The sequence below is a fragment of the Podarcis liolepis genome (assembly GCF_965112155.1).
Source record: "Podarcis liolepis genome assembly, chromosome: 11".
Taxonomy (NCBI): Eukaryota; Metazoa; Chordata; class Lepidosauria; order Squamata; family Lacertidae; genus Podarcis; species Podarcis liolepis.
The window spans coordinates 53,084,503-53,102,304 of record NC_139565.1 but is presented as its reverse complement, the minus strand read 5'-3'; the positions used below and the strand labels follow the sequence as shown (position 1 = coordinate 53,102,304).

Here is a 17,802-nt window from a genome sequence, read left to right as displayed (position 1 = left end):
GGCAAGATCCACATCAATGGTAGACAAAAAACATGCATCCATCGCTTTGATAAAGGCATCTGCACTCTGAAGCGCCGGATCTTTATCCCTCCACAAATTGCGCAGCCACGCCTTCGCATCCCCATGCAAATGGGACAGTATAAACCCCACTTTCTCTTGCTCATCTCTAAAGTCTTTTGCCAGCAGTTGCAGTGCGCACATCACATCTGCTCGAAAGTTGGGGTACTGTTGTAAATTCCCATCGAAGTGAGCCACCAGCCCTCCTGCTCTCCGTGCCAACCCAACCCCCTCCGGTCTGGGTCCTGGCTGCCCATGCTTAACCCATGCTTCAAACCTGGCGTGGAGATCTCGGTAGGCGGCTGCCACATCCTCCTCCCTTTTCTTGGATGCCAGTACCTCCGCATTCAATTGGGTAACTGCCTGTTGCAGCGCTGAAACTTTCTCTGCTTCCGTCATCTTTGCCAACCGTCGTGAGCTTGCTCCCACACACCGATCCCCTCCTCCAGCTGCTTCTGTCTCCGCTGCGAGGTATCAGGTGTCAGAAGCTTGAGAGACGGGTCTTACTGTCAGGGCTGCCGCCCAGTCCCAGCTCACATAGGACCAAGTCAGCCAGCGTTCAGTTTCAAAGAGTCTTTATTGGATTACAGGTTCCATTTCCAAACTGCAACGTGCAGCCCTACTTCTTCTAGGTCAGAACGACGAAGACCCGTCTGAGTCTCCGCCTCTAGCGCACCAGCTTAATACCCTAGCCTTGCTCCACCTCCTGCGCCTTTCCTTCCGTCTCTGGGTCCTCCTGCCCCCCTGGGTCTCTCCTTTCCTACTCTCTTCTGACGCGGACCCCCCTGACCCTTCCGCCTCCTTGCGGCGGGCTTTGGGACTCGGTTCACTCTCTGGGCTGCTGGCTGCGCCAGCTTCCGTTACATTTGAACTTGGCGCGCGCGCCCAACTCTCCACTTTCCTCTTGATCGTTTCCTCGCTCCCCGAGGTGGGCGTGACTACTCCTGACTCATGCCCTCCCTCCTTCTGAAAGTCTCCGGAGCCCGATATCTGGTCCCCTTTCTCCCCGCTGCTCCCGGCTGGGAACGTGGGTCCCGATCTCCAACTGCTGCTTTCTGATCCCTCTCTGGACCCTTCTTCCTGGGGTGTCCCCCTGCTCTCCCCCCTTGCTCTGGCTGCTGGCGCTCCCTTCTGGGAATCCTCGGACTCGCTAGACAGGCTCGGTGATCTCGGGTCGTCATCCCCACTCATCCTTCCTTCGTATTCCTCCCCCTCGCTCTCTGTCTCCTCCCTTCTCTGCGTCTCTGCTCCTGAACCCCTGACACCCGTGAATTGCAGTAGCAGGCTAACATCCTATCAATGTCAGGCAGCTATGAAGCTGGGGCCAGAATGTCAACCATGCCAGCTCCAGCTCTTCTTACCCAACAGTTTTACCATTGGGTAAGACCTTCTCGTTGCGGTGTTTATTTTGCCCTTACTATGTTGCTGTTATATTTTACTTAGATGCTTTTGTATCTTTTGTAAATTGATTTTTAATAAAAGTTTGGAGGTGCCTAGGGAAGGACTCATTTGAGAAATGTGGTAACTGTGTAGAAATACAAAGGAACACGTTGATAACTCTCACAATCTCTGCAGTCTTCTGAGCCTATTCTGCTTGCCATCAGAGATGTATTATTGCATACTTTAATGATATTTTTGTTTTTATTATTACAGTCACCTGAAAAAATAGCATTTAGAGAAGCAAATTACCAGTTTGAATTGGCGCTGATCATTGTGACTGTAAAATTTAGCTATAGTAATGATTGCAGTAGATATATGATTCTGACCTTGAGATCCTCGAGTGATGTATTCTAAATAAACTCCCTTTACCCTCATGCTTATTCAAGGAACAAAATGATCAAGATGGATTCCACTCTCCCCAGCCCTTCTTTCCCATCTGCTCTCTATGGTGTGCATTAAATATGTTATTCTCTAATTTTCCAGACCACTATAGGAAAAAAAGAAATGAACTATGATGAATTCTTTTTCTTCTTTAAAACAAAATTAATTTCACATTTTAATTCTACCTTCCTGCAGCTCGCATGGATTTGACAGTAGTGGGCATCTTCCAATTACTCACTGCCATTAAATCATGCCTCGCTCTTAATTTGGAGGCTGTGCTGAACTTTAAATAAGCGCTAATTGATCAGTTTTTATTATGAATAGCATCAACTTGATTTGTAATTTAATTCATCATGTGCCTTCTTTCTTTTGAGCAGCTGATTTTGACATGATTGAGCAGTTTTGCTTTTATTTTCTCCTAGCCAGCAATGAGGCTCCAATATTACAATGGAGTCTCTGCCAAGCATCATGTCTCCCACCTCTCAGAAAGAGTCTCCCTCGCCCAAACAGCCATGATAATAATCATCACCCCATTCCTTTGAATTAATTCTGGGCCCAAACTGTTGGGATACTGCCAGGGAGATGAAGTCCATCATGGCCCCCAAGCCGGCTGCCGGACGATCCATCGACCTCCCATAGTCACGCAGTATCAGCAATTAGTGACATGAGCTCCAGAACATTCTAGAGCCGATGCACACTCTTTATCAGCAGATAATGCACAACCAAAAGTTGCACTCAGGAGAGCATTATTTACAAGCTTTATTCAGCATTGATCAGAACAAAGAAAGACATGACTGCCTGTGTCAGTGCCTCCAGACAGACAGAGAAACGAAAGCAATAGCAAACATAAACATCCTGTGAACAGGAAATACACAGGCTGTGACACAAACATCCTGCTCCCTTTTAAGGTGGAACGGAAATATCCTCGTGAGTCTTCTGTGGGAATCCACAGCACTAAGACTATTCTGTCCCTTTTTTTATTTCCAGCTGTGGTGAGTGCCATCCCAGTGCCAACGCTTGAAAGTGCTCAATACCCAGGAATCCTCCCATCCCCCACATGTGGATACCCACACCCTCAGTTCACACTCCGACCTGTGCCATTCCCAACGCTCTCGGTTGACCGGACATTTGGAACAGGAAGAAGTAAGTAAAGTGTTTTCTCTTTTCCCCCTCAGCTTCAGGACTCTGAAATACTAAGACACAAAATGGATGCTACAAGTGTTATCCCATCAGCAACAATGTATTTTTAAAGCGAAATGACCCCTAGAGCCAGATGAATTGGGTTGACAGGTGGAAATAATGGAATACTCCAATTCATTGTTTCATGAAAGCACATCTAAAAGCTTAGGTAAAGGTAAAGGGACCCCTGACCATTAGTTCCAGTCATGGCCGACTCTGGGGTTGCGGCGCTCATCTCGCTTTACTGGCCGAGGGAGCCGGCATACAGCTTCCAGGTCATGCGGTCAGCATGACTAAGCCATTTCTGGTGAACCAGAGCAGCGCACGGAAACGCCGTTTACCTTCCTGCTGGAGCAGTACCTATTTATCTACTTGTACTTTGACGTGCTTTCAAACTGCTAGGTTGGCAGGAGCAGGGACTGAGCAACGGGAGCTCACCCCGTTGCGGGGATTCGAACCGCCGACCTTCTGATCAGCAAGCCCTAGGCTCTGTGGTTTAACACACAGCACCACCCATGTCCCAAGCGCCACCTGCCTCCCATCTAAAAGCTTATTTCCCCCCATTTACGCTTGGACCTAGAGGTCCCGTTGGTGTGTTCGCACCACAACAACCTCATTGCTGACTCGCCCCCTACCCTCCTGGTACACCAAAGCAATGGTCTGATGGGAAGTTAGAGAAGCAATGTCACCTTGACAGCACCACTGCTGCTGACCCCTATAAATGTCATGTTTTCTTTCTGTCCTGACCTGCATTTGTCACCTGCTTATTTCCCTTTGCCTTGCTCCCCTTCTGCCTTTTTCCTTACCTTGCTTGCACAGGAGTTTAGTCTGACACCTCACCCGTTCTCCTGCTGGCTCAAACAATGGGGGCGCGGCAGCAAAAGCTGATGGGGAAAGAGTTTTCTCAAAGCACTGAGGATTCTCCTATTATCCTGTCTCTAGCAAAGCTTCTGCCTGCTGGGATAGGAACCGTGCAACTGAAGTATCCTTATTCATCCCTGATTGATCGTGATCTTTACCTTGTTTTGCCTTCGCAACTACCCAAGGAAGGCCACCCACCCCCTCCCATTTAGCAGACCAGGAACTAAAGCTGAAAGAGAGAGTGACTGCTCTCAAGATTGCATTCTTTTCCCCATTGTTGCCGCTGGTATGCCTAGTATCCACACTCCTCTGGCTGTCAAAGCAAGAGGCTTTCATAGGCAACCAGATGAAAACATGACACTCTGTACACATTACCACTGACATGAGACACCAGCCAAGTGGTTGCTTTTCTTTGCAGTATCCTCATGCCTGGTTAGCTCTACAGTAGTACCTCAGGTTAAGAACTTAATTCGTTCTGGAGGTCCGTTCTTAACCTGAAACTGTTCTTAACCTGAGGTACCACTTTAGCTAATGGGGCCTCCCGCTGCCACCGCACCGCTGCCACGCGATTTCTGTTATCATCCTGAGGTAAAGTTCTTAACCTGAGGTACTATTTCTGGGTTAGTGGAGTCTGTAACCTGAAGCGTCTGTAACCTGAGGTACCACTGTACTTTTCGGAAGGGCCCACACAGAATTTGAATGTGACATCTGAACTTTTCACAGCCATCTCTTGCCGACAGCAGCAAAATGGGAAACTTCAGCTATCTCACCGAAAGGGTTGTTCTGTAAATAAAGGATATAGTAACTTTAAACGAGGGATAGCAAACTTAATGCCTTCCAGGTGTTAGTTGACTACAACTCCCATGACCATTTGCTGTGCTGGCAGGGGCTGGTCTCAAATGTAGGTGTCAGGATTGGTTCAGCTGCAGTTCAGCACAGAAACTCAGAGATGAGCAGTAAGGCTGATTTTTCATTCAGAAAGGCAAAGCCCAACAGAGAACACCATGGGCAGAACTAGCCTGATGAAGCAGTTGCCAGAACTGAGGATCTGAGCCTCCTCCTCCTCAGCTGCCTCATTCTCACAATTGCTTGCTCAGCTGCCAACTCATCTGCCCCCTTCTTCCTCTGAGATGTCTTCTGTATCCCACCACCATTTGCCTTCCCACTCTGATACTGCCTTGGGAAGTTCTTCAGCTGTAGCTTCTTACCATTCCTCCTTGTCTAGCCAGTCCCTGACAGTTGGTTACCTTGACCCCATACATCTCAATCACTCTTACACAGCCATGGCTTCCTCCAGCAAATCCTGGGACTAGTAGTTTCTTAAGGGTGTTGGGAATTGTAGCTCTTTGAGGGGACTGGGGGTCTCATAACAGTACTGAGCTGAATGTGCCCGTGGTTTTACCCAGTGTAGGATAACTTCATGGGTTCATAAATGAGATAGAGTAAGAAGTCGGATATGTGCACCAGGAGTATTTAACTTGAGCCATGAGATCCATGCTCAAACGTAGACAAGTACAAACTGTGCACTGCAGTAACTCATTTCAGAGTCACATTATTACATGACTGCACATACTATTGATTGGAGAGAGGCACCCTTCAAATTCATCATATGCAATGGCACTATGGACGGTGCAGCCATTCATCCTGCCAAATGGGCCGTGATTGAATCCCTCTTTTCTGTTCTTGAAACCCATTTCTAATGAACTAGAAAGAAGCCAATGCTAAAAAAAACCAGCCTTAGCAAAAAAGAAGAAGAAAAGGCCAATATTCACCCTCAGCCATCCGCTGAAAGAGAAACTGAAGAAAATGAAGGGGAAAGGCAGACTTCAGTCATGCCTGCCTCCATTGGATGATAAACCTGTCTGCCATTTTGTCTGCTGTCAAAGCGGGTGGTAGCAATTGACCAGAATAATGAGTTTGCACTGGCTTCTTTCTTCTTTTTCCTTCTGCCAGAAAATAAAGGTGCGTATCTTGTCAGAGTGATCTCAACCCATGGTGCTGTTTCAGTGTGTGTGTGTGTGTGTGTGTGTGTGTGTGTGTGTGTGTGTGATGGAAACATCTAAGCTGCATATTCTAGGCTACCGACCCTGGATTTTATTCTGGACTACAACTCCTATCTTCCTTGACCATTGACCTTTCTGATGGGAGCCCAACAACTTCTGGAGGCCCCCATTAATGCTCCAACCTCAAACAATAAGAACTTTATTGCACCCTGTGTATGATAGCATTGAATTAGAGTACTGAAGCTGGTCAAGGCCCATGGAAAACTGGTCCAGGCATGATGACCACCTTGTCCAGATCAGGGTCCATGAAATCAGTGGTATGACCTTGATGCTAAGGCATCCACCACAGCAAGCATGTGGTGGACTAAAGGTAAAGATAAAGGGACCCCTGACCATTAGGTCCAGTCGTGACTGACTCTGGGGTTGTGGCGCTCATCTCGCTTTATTGGCCGAGGGAGCCGGCATACAGCTTCTGGGTCATGTGGCCAGCATGACTAAGCTGCTTCTGGCGAACCAGAGCAGTGCACGGAAATGCCATTTACCTTCCCGCCAGAGCAGTACCTATTTATCTACTTGCACTTTGACATGCTTTTGAACTGCTAGGTTGGCAGGAGATGTGGTGGACTACATGGTCTCAAAAGAAAGTGCCTCCAATGGGCCGCTAGTGAATGTGTCCTTGCTACATGCAATCAGAAACACATAACGAGCTGTGATTTTGCATAGAAATGTGCAGAAGGGGAGCAGGGTTCTCAGCTCTCTCTCCCCCAACCCGCAGAACTTCATGCAGAGCAGAGTATAGTGGTATCTCGGGTTACAAACACTTCGGGTTACAGACTCAGAAGTAGTACCTCGGGTTGAGAACTTTGCCCTCAGGATTAGAAGGGAAATCACATGCCAGTGGCATGGTGGCAGCAGGAGGCCCCATTAGCTAAAGTGGTACCTCGGGTTAAGAACAGTTTCAGGTTAAGTACGGACCTCCGGAACGAATTAAGTTCATAACCAGAGGTACCACTGTACCTCAATGGAGGGCGGGGAGTGTTTTGAACAGCCAGGGGGAGCCAGGCACCACCTTATCAGATTGGATCAGACCCACCCACTCACACTGACAAAACCCATGTTTGCTATCTCAGCGTTCCTGCAAAGATAGTTAGTCTCACACATGAGCACACTACACTTAATCTTTAAAGGCTTGCCTGGCAGGTGGGGTGCGAGAATTTGTTGGGACGTCTTTGTTGCTCTTGTCCAATTCTGAACTTTTTGCCCCACTCCTGAACTCCTGAAACGTGATTTCTGAGCCCTGTGTTTGGTGCTGAGCATGTACCATTACTTACCTGACTGAAGATCTGTCACTCTTTTATGAATAAAAGTCACTGCTTGAGTGTTGTGGGATGGAAGCCAGGGCACATGTAGGCTGTATCCCAGAGCCTTACAATCCACTCTTCTTATGTTAGGTCTTTTATGTGGTTTTATTCGTGGTTTGTGTTTTTTTGTAGTTTGCACAGAAGGTTGTTTGTGCCGCCGCCAAAAGCTTTATTATCGTTTTCTCTATCTTCGGATAGAGCTACGTCCTTTATATAGCTGAGCAATGTGACTAATGGATCTAATGGCAGTTTATATCTCATTACTGTATTAATTTCATTTCATCTGCTTGTCCACGGCCGTGTCTTTTAACCACTTTGTAATATTGTAGCCATGCCGAGAGAGTTTGTGGAATGAAGAGCAAAGAGTATTTAAGGCAAAAGGCAAATTTTTAACAACTTCAAGCCAGTTTGGCTTACAGGCTTTTGTGATAATAACAGTATTTATATAGTGTCTGCTTCTGTGTGTGTTTTAGTGCTTAATGCACATACATTAACTCAGTAATAACTCTGTTGTAAGGGGGAAATTGGTATTTTTATCCCATATGGCAGGGTGGGGGGAGTTTGAGTCTAAGAATCAGCAGCTTGCCTAGGGCCATATTCAACAGAAATCTAGGCATGTCTACTCAAAAGTAAACCCTATTGGATCAAATGAGACTTAATCCCCAGTAAGTGTGGAAAGGGTTGCTGCCTTAATGAACATGTGGCTGAAGTGAGATTTCTGCAAGAGACCCTTCTGGCTCACACCTCACAAGCTTAACCCAATTCATCCAGACCAGCTTCCAAAGACGTCTTGGCAAGGATGGTGCCAGGCCAAATTACCGTATTTTTCACTCTATAACACACACCAGACCATAACACGCACATAATTTTTAGAGGAGGAAAACAAGGAAAAAAATATTCTAAATGAAACAGTGGGTGAATGATTTTTGTGGTTCATGCTGTGGCCACAGACATGTGATCTGACAGTGAGTTTGGAGTAGCCCAATGCAAAAATCCTGAGGATCCATGTGGATCCATGCTTTGTAACCATGGAGGAGGGAAGGAAGGGGAACCATGGATCCTCTGCTCATGACTGCAGCAGATCCCCCCCCCGCCACCCACAAGCATTCGCTCCATAACACGCACAGACATTTCCCCTTACTTTCTAGGAGGAAAAAAGTGAGTGTTATGGTGCAAAAAAATATGGTACATCCCAGGCAAGCTCCCTTCAGCACTGCTCCCTTTATTTCTTTGACTTCTGAACACCCTTTTCTTGCAATTGTGCAACTTTTCATTTCACAATTGCACTGTACAGTTTGCGTGTGTGGTTTATCCCTTGTCATATAAGATGAGAATTCTACACACATGGATCCAATCACAGTGACCGCCTTTTGAATGGGCACCAGTGTTGTAAGTTTCTGCTTTTTTCATTTGTTTTGTTTGTTTTAATTAATGCAAGGTTGCCTACACTCATCAGTGCTTGCAGCTTCCAAGATGAACTATTTGCACTATACATTTCAAATGCTGAATGAATAGTTGACTAGGCACCTTTAACGAGTGCCCCATCCCCAGCCATGACCAAGGCCCTCCCACCTAGCCCCCCCCCCCGGCAGTTTCCTGTCAGCTGCCCCTAAATTGGACCCTGTTTCCTAGCATATCTAGTTACCCTTTCTACTTCCTTGTTTGCATTCCATCTTCTGCACCTCTCTCAAATTCTCAGATCCACCAGCATTTTCCTAGATGAACCCATTTGTAAAGATTTGCAAGTCAGGCCAGCTTCCCCTAAATCCGGATAGAACAAACCCACTGCTCTCTTCCGTAGCAGCTAGGGTGGGTGGAGGAGTCTTACTTCATCAAGCCTTCATATGGCAAATCCAGATGTCTCTCTCTGTGTGTGTGTCAGCGCATGACACTTGGGTTTCCTTCCAATGTCAACTTTCATTTTGAATTTTTAGCTCCTGCGGCTTTAGAAAGGCTTTCAAGAACGACAGTGCATGTCAAACAGTCCATCAGGCTGATTGCCAACCTGCGTAATGAAGCCCTTGGTATCAGCCCAAGGAGCGTTAAATAGCACCAAAGGATAGCAGCTCCCAAAAGAGGTGGAGGGAGTCAATGGAGCTTAGTAAGACATCTCTGTTCATTCTTGCCTCTGCACAACCATCCGCCACCTTCTGTTATGAATCTAGTTCCCACGAAGCTGTCTGGTTTTACCAAGGTGTAACTTTTAACAGCCTGCATGGCACGTTGGTTGGAATCCTGAACTAGGGCCACACCACATGTTTAAACCACTAGGATACCAACCATGGCTTCTCCCAGAGAATCCTAGGAACTGGAGTTTATTAAAGGTGGCAAGAGTTGTTAGGAGACCCTATTCCCCTCACAGAGCTACAGTTCTCAGTCATCAATCCCTCTTTCCAGGGAATACTGGGAACTGTGACTCTGTGAGGGAAACAGGGGCTCTCCTAACAACTCTCAGCACCTATAATGCAGAGCGACTAGGTGCATATGGGTGAAGACATCCAAAGCTTGAATAATATGACATTTGGGAAACGTTTCAGCAAATGGGGAGAAACCAGAACCAGAAGGGATGCAAAGAATGGTTAGGTTCAATAGCTGCAGTCTTGGTGGAGCTCCAGCTAGGTATTTCATGGCAACCCTAGATGGGGAGACAGCTGGACAAAATATATAGTCGAGGTAGGTATTTGAAGATGGTTATCATATCTCCTCTCAGTCTCCTCGTTATCAGACTAAACATACCCAACTCCTTCAACAGTTCCTCATAAGGCCTGGTTTCCAGACTCTTGATCATCATGGTCAGATAAGCTCAGGGGTTGTACGCCTTCTTTGTCCCAAGATCCATGGGCTCTCTGGACTTTTTCTAGATTTACACAGAACCTAAAAAAATACGCATTTGTGTTTGTTTGCTTAGATCTATCTGAGCTGGAACTATTGTTTGAGACTCTGACAAACAAAAAAAGAAGACTTAAATTGAAAATGCACTCTGTGTGTGTGTGTGTGTGTGTGTGTGTGCATGCAGAACCCTTTTTTACATCCCAAGCTAATCTTTATTGCATTTCAGCCTTACAAGCTAAGCAAATTTGTATTTTGAACGAGATAATTATGAGCTCTGGCAACATCAATACCAATTGTTTATTGCTGAAGGACTGCAGTGACCAAGAGAAGCAGCAGAAGGAAATGAGCACAAACTCGCTTGTTCTCTAGTCATTAGGAGAAACTGGGGGAACTTAACTATACACAGGAAAGCTTTTTGCAAATGGCACTGACCTCTGCTTTCCCTTGTAGCTTTCAGCTAGTCTCCAGTGTCTGCAGTTCATTATGACAAAATTCTCCCTGGTATTTCCCAGGAATTGGATAATCTGATTCTGGGAAAGCATAGTAATAATGCATTTCAGTCCAGCATTTCCTACTTAGTTAGTATCTCATTTGGTGCCTATAGAGAAATATATGCACACCCCAAGGCATTCTTCATTATAATGTGCCTGGAGAGTTCACCTGGCTATGGTCTTTTTTAGTTTTCTGCTGCTGGCCCTTCTGGGCCGCATCAGCTTTTGCAAGCAATGGCACTAGAGTGCAATGGTCTGCTCTCATCATGTAGATAAGCAGAGAGGCTGTTACCTCCAGCAAAAAAACACTGAAATCCTTGGGTCTTGGGGGCTCTTGATGAATGTTGCATGACTGGCTGCTAAGCCCTAGGTGTTCCCACCGGCATAGATATTAAGAGGCTTTTGTACCTGCAGTGGATTAAACCACTGTGTTTTAGATTAAGACATGCCTTTCATTTGCAGGGCTTTGTGCAGCCCAGGCCCCTGAGATCAGAGCATGCAAGCACAGAATGAGGGATCTGGTTTGGAATTCAACATCCTGACAATCACATATTTCTGTAAAGAAGCACTAACACACACAGGTTTGGCCTCCAACAGTATAATAATAATTTTCTGCCATTTATGGCCAAACTAGACCTGAGGTGGGAAATTCATGATCGGACATTAAAAATAGCCAAGATGGAGGTCCAATTTGGGCTGAGAATATGGTACTGAAGGAGAAAGGTTGTTATCCCTTTCTTCCACTCCATTCTCAAAGTTGAAATTGCTTTCTTCAAGTTGCTGTTGTCTACAGTGGGGCATAAGGTAAAGGGACCCCTGACCATTAGGTCCAGTCGTGACCAACTCTGGGGTTGTGGCGCTCATCTCGCTTTATTGGCCGAGGGAGCCAGCGTACAGCTTCCGGGTCATGTGGCCAGCATGACTAAGCTGCTTCTGGCGAACCAGAGCAGCGCACGGAAATGCCGTTTACTTTCCCACCAGAGCGGTACCTATTTATCTACTTGCACTTTGACATGCTTTCGAACTGCTAGGTTGGCAGGAGCAGGGACTGAGCAATGGGAGCTCACGCCGTTGCGGGGATTTGAACCGCTGACCTTCTGATTGGCAAGTCCTAGGCTCTGTGGTTTATCCCACAGCACCACCCACGTCCCTACGCCCTACAGTGCACCTGAACTCCATCTCTATAGCCAGTAACAACTGGGGGAGTGGAGAATTCAGTTGGAGAAATAGGACATAGGGAAGTGGTTAACAAAGCCTTCTGTGGTGTCACAGCCCTGATCCAAATGGAAACTTCCTCACATCTAGAGATTTCTGGAGGAATCATGTTCCATTTATTAGAGGTGATAATGGGATGGTGGAGAAGACCCAGTTCAAACCAAGAGAAGTGCGAGATGCACAAAGGCCTTTGCTGTTCCAGGGATGTTTTATGGGAACTACAACTGCCAATCCCCATTGCCAAGATGTATATGAAACATGTGACTTCTCTAGTATGGATTGGTTTCTCTCTGCCATCCTTCCTCATATGTGAAAGGTTCAGCCTCCCATGATGCAGAAATGTTCAAGATAAGTAAAGCCTCCATGAAGTCTACATCTCCTCTGCCAAAATTGGGCTCTTCTCTCTAGCACAGGTATGTCCAAACTTGGCCTTCCAGCTGTTTTGGGACTACAATTACCATCATCCCTGACCACTGGTCCTGTTAGCTAGGGATGGTGGGAGTTGTAGTCCCAAAACAGCTGGAGGGCCAAGTTTGACCATGCCTGCTCTAGCAGATGCCTCTAGTATTAAATATATCAGGGATTGGGGAACTTACGGCATTCCAGATGTTGTTGAACTCCAGCTCCCATCAGCCCCAGCCAGTATGGACCATGATTGGGGATGCTGAGAGTTGGAGTCCAACAACATCTGGAGAGCTGAAGGTCTCCATCCCTAATGCACATGGAGGGAGATGTTGGGAGTAGCCAGACTGATGAAAGTACAGGTTTCACAGAGAGGTCAAATACCTGACACACAACTGGAGATATATTTTCAGGTGCATGTCAAAATCTAGAGGCATAGACCACCTTCTCAAACCCCATTGTTTTAGTGTTTCCTTCATTCATTCCGATTTTATCTTAAATGTTTTATGAAATGGGCCAAAAGCAGTTAGCCCATTTCTGACTTATTTTGTTAATACTCTGACATTTTTATGACATTCTGTTTTGTGTCTTTGTGTTGCCTGTAATAAAAGGTGTGGCATTTATTAATAGCCCTCGTAGTGGGTGTTTTTCTACCAATTTGATGCGATTACTCATTATCAGGCCCTCAACGTCCCATAGTGCTGGTACTTCAGGTGCAGGCCCTCTGCGTTTAACTTTATGCTCTTTGGGAAAATGAAACACTCGTTGATGTGAATCAACGCATGGGAGCAATAATTTAACATCCTTGCCAGACTTGTAACCAAGCAACAAATGGACATGAAAATTGAGTTGAACTCTCGTTCCTCTCCAGGTGGCCCTCTGAAGTTATGGCTGCCTCATGTTGGCAGAGCAGTTTGGGCCACATTCATTAGGATGCCCTGAGCTGTAATAATCAGCCTGTAATTACTCACCTGCGTACAAAGTGGCTAGAGAAGAGGGAGGGAAATTATGTTGTGTACAGCAACCTTTTCCTGTTGGATTGTCTTTCGTTTTCTCTCCTGCATCCAACTTTTACATGATGGCTTCATTCCAGGGGTGTCTGTTGCATGCCTTTGAGAGATAGAATCAGAGAATTGTAGCGTTGGAAGGGATCCCAAGGGCCATCAAGTCTAATCACCCACAATGCAGGAATCTCAACTAAAGCATCCATGACAGATGGCCATCCAACTTCTGCTTTAAAAATCTCCAAGGAAGGCAAGATCACTGCCTTCTGAGGGGGTCCATTCCACTGCCGAACAGAAAGCTCTTTCCGATGTCCAACCAGAATCTCCTTCCTTCTAACTTGAAGCCATTGGGTTGAATCTTACCCTCCAGAGCAGGAGAAAACAAGCATGGTCCTCCTTCCACGTGACAGTCCTTTAGATATTTGAAGATGACTATCATATCTCCTCAAAGTCTTCTCTTTCCTACACTAAACATACCTAACTCCCTCAAAGTTTTTGATTTGAGTTTCTACTGAAATGAGGCTGCATTTTAATGTTGTATTTTAATCAATTGTTTTTATACCTGGTGTTAGCCGCCCTGAGCCTGGTCTTGTCTGGGGAGGGTGGGGTATAAATAAATAAAAATTATTATTATTATTATTATTATTATTATTATTATTATTATTATTATCAACTGTTCCTCATAAGGCTTGGTTTCCATTTTTTCAAATAATTTTTATTAACAGGCCAATCAAATCACATTAATTCCAAATCACATTAATTCCAAATTACACAGCCCAATTTTTAAATTTTTGTTGGGGGTACCCATGCTTCGAGCTCAGAAAGGGATCCAAACATCTCTCTTGCTGCTGCTTTAATGTACACAGTTCTATTCAATCCTATCTTTGTTATTTTTCTCATCTTCTTGTTGTTATCATATATTCCACTTTGTGATCTCTGGTAGTCTCCACAAGCGGGTTGAAAACAAACGTTGTTATATCCTGTGTGGATTTTACACTCCTCCAAGAGCCACATCAAAATAGACAGACGCCATTTCCGCACCTCCATACAAAACATTCCCAAAGTCTGTCCGTTAATTTCCACAGGCCTGCCAGTCTCTCCTCAATTTTCTCAGGGGGCCCTGCCAGGTCAAACTCACAGTCCGATATAATAACAAACCATGGTCCTCCTCCCCCTCGATCATCTTGTGGCCAGGCCTGCCATAACAAATCTCTTTTTATAACTGCATCACAAAGAGCTTCCATTCCTTTCCCGATGTTCCCACAAGCCATGTCTTTGATTAGTAATTTATTTCCACACAGTTCTTAAACATCCTGCTTGCAATCAGTAATTGCAATGGTTCTTTCTTGGGGGGAGGGTCATTGGGTACTCACATAAGATAAAAAAAAGAAAAGTCCCCCCCCCCCTTTTCAGTCCCGTTTCGTCATACCAATCCTTTGATGAATCTTCTTCTTGATTTATTGTTGAATCCAGCCCGTCGCTCCACTTCACAGAGATCACTTTAATTAGCAGTCTTATCTCCCGATCTCCACTCGAAATATGTGCATTTGCTTCTCTCTAATTGTTTATTTTGCGCTCCTGCAACTAGTACGCACGATTAGAGACAGCTTCAGGGAGAGCTGTCTCCCATGAGGGCTGTGTGCCTAGTGCTGTCACCCCCTTCTTTCGAATTCGGGGGTGATTTATGGCAACCGCAGGCAAAGCAGTGTTCCCCATTTCCTTGGGGTAACAAGGGAGGCTGCATACTCTATCAGCCTCTTAACTGCCTCGTGTGAGCCGGAGAGATGGTATTGTCAGCCATCTTCCAATGTGCCCCTAGCGGCCCCCCCATAAGGCTTGGTTTCCAGACCCTTGATCATCTTGGTCGCCGTCCTCTGTGCACATTGCATGAGTCCTGAATGCTTGTGAAAGCCCTGGATCATATCAGTGTTCAGTGTATCCCAATACTCTCTCGCCGACTAGAAACAACATTCCAAGCTGCCAAGCAAGGATCTTCGTGGTCCTAATTACCAGGACTCTTTTAACTGAGAAAGGGGGCACCAAACTTCTCATGCATGCATGTACAGCACACACTCTTATCTCCAAGCACCATGGTCTCTCAGCTGCTACGGTTTTTTTTTGGGGGGGGTAAAAAGAAAATGGCTCTGTTCTTGGATTCAAAGTGAAGTTCCACTAAAAGCTGGGGCAAAATTCACATTTGAATAAGGGGTTTGCATTGGGAGACGAAATAGTCCCTACCCAGCTGAGACTGATCCTGTGCAGCCCTAGTGGCATCGCCAATAGCATCACATGTGAAATAGTCACCCCATTGACTTTGTGTCCAGGATAGAGGGGCGAGTTGGGTTCATATCTCTGTTTTGGTATCCATGCTACTATTGAGGGCTGAAAGCGCACAGGCTGTTTTTCTTTTCTTTTCTTTTCTTTTCTTTTCTTTTCTTTTCTTTTCTTTTCTTTTCTTTTCTTTTCTTTTCTTATTCCTCATCTATAAGCAATACTCCAGACAATGGGAGAGCCCAATTTAAATGCGAAGGTTTGAAGTGGCATATTCAAATCAGAGAAAAAATGACTCTCAATACAGGATAATAAAGCATAAAGCAACAGCTCTGGCAATATTGCAGCTGTCTCAAGGAAGGATATGGCATTTGGTTTAAATAGAAATTAATTAAGCAAGCCCTTTGTCTACAGTCTTTGTCAGAAGGTGTAGATATCATAATGCCATAGGCTTCTACACAAAGGATCCTGTATGCAGCAATTTGTGTCACTGTCTTCCTTACTCGGCTGCTTTACTTAAGTCTTTTGTTGATTTTTCCAAATCCTGAAATCACAGTAGAAAAGTTAAGAAGTACAGTCCCCAGGTGTGTGTGTCCCCCTCCCCTGAAAACTCATGCATAGACAGCCAATTACTGGGCTCTGTCCAAATTCAGCAGGGCACTGTAACAGGAGTAAGTAGATAGATACAGGTTGATGCTAGCAATGGGAATACACTCATACCTCGGGTTACAGATGCTTCAGGTTGCGTTTTTTTTCATGTTACGGAACCACTGAAACCTGGAAATACTGGAACAGGTTACTTCTGGGTTTCGGGGGTCATGCATGCGCAGAAGCGGTAAATCGTGCTTTGCGCATGTGCAGAAGCACCAAATCGCATCCCGTGCATGCATAGACATGCCACTGTGGGTTGTGAACACTGCGGGTTGCGAACGTGCATCCCGCACAGATCACGTTCGCAACCCGAGCATCCACTGTATTGCTCAATTCAGAAACAGATCACCAACTGTATTTTTAGAAAACTTTCAGACCTGCCCCCCAAAAGCTCCCAACTTAATGTTGGATGCACTATATTTGATTTGCTGAAAATGTCAACTCTTCCTCCTTCCCAAAGGCTCAAGAGCTTCACTGGGCTTAACTACTTTCCTCTACTTGAGCATTAATTGGTGTCTGGCACTAAATTAGAATCAAGTGCATAAGATTTACCTGTGCATGTGCAGAATCTCATTTTCTGTGTTTGTACTTATAAGCTGTTGATTTGTATTGTACCTGAACAATATGAGCTAGGCAAATAGATATTCTTAAAGAGGTAGCCACAATATGAAATGACTTCATTAGTTGGCTCCATTCTCAAAAGCTTTCATTAAGTTCTATGATCCTGCTTATTTATTAACAATTGGGGGGGGCATTATCTCCCTTTCTTATAATACTAGGATTTATGGACATTCCATGAAGCTGAATGTTGGAAGATTTAAGACCGACAAAATGAAGTACTTCTCACAGTGCATCATTAAACTATGGAATCTGATCCCACTAGATGTGGTGATGGCCACCAAACTAGACAGCTTTAAAAAAAAATATGCTTAAACAAATTCATGGCGGATAAAGCTACCAGTGGTTACTAGCCATAATGGCTATGTTCCACATCTATTGTCTCAGGAAGTATTTCTCTGAATGTCAGTTGCTTGCAATTGCTGATGGGGGGGGGCACACTTGCACTCAAGTCCAGAGGCATCTTGTTGGCCACTGTGAGAACAGGATTCTGGGCCAGATGGGACTTTGATTTGAAGATCCAGCAGGGATCTTCTTATGTTCTTCTCAACTCCAGAGACCCTCCTTGAGTTCCTACAAGTATGGTCAATTAGGGTTGGCAGGCACAAGGGATAGGATCTTCTTTGTGGTGGCCCCATGTTTAGGGAACTCCATTCCTATGGAACCATGAAAGGCCCCTTACATGTACTTTAAAGACTCATTTGTTCCAGGCTGAAATCTGTTGATGTGGTGTGGAACCTGCCTTTCACCAAAAGCCAGATAATAGGTTTTGCCTCCACCCCAGTCATATTTCCAAATACAGCCTTTCTCTTGCTTGTGGTTAAGGTACCGGATGCCACTCACTTTATGGGATTCAAGTCTTCCTATTAAGTGCTAAGGCAGCTAAGGACTGTTTCTGCAATATTGAGGAACACCTTCTTCAATCTCTACTGGTATGGCTCAAGAAGGGAGTGCAAGGTGTATCTGCGAGCTCAGAGATCTATCCGTCTGCTACACATCCCCCACCCATGATGATGCCAAGGCTTTCGCTCCTAAG

General features: G+C 45.5%; 1 protein-coding gene across 3 annotated transcripts in view; it reads left to right on the top strand.

The window, feature by feature from the left end:
• Window positions 1-17,802, top strand: part of DCC (DCC netrin 1 receptor) — a gene marked incomplete at its 5' end in the record, with an annotated part of 945,448 nt that overhangs the window by 911,386 nt on the left and 16,260 nt on the right. For all 3 annotated transcript variants that reach the window (XM_083465695.1, XM_083465694.1, XM_083465696.1), the window contains one exon: window positions 2,866-3,021. In XM_083465695.1, the coding sequence (XP_083321821.1) occupies window positions 2,866-3,021 (156 nt within the window). The remainder of the gene's footprint in view (window positions 1-2,865; window positions 3,022-17,802) is intronic.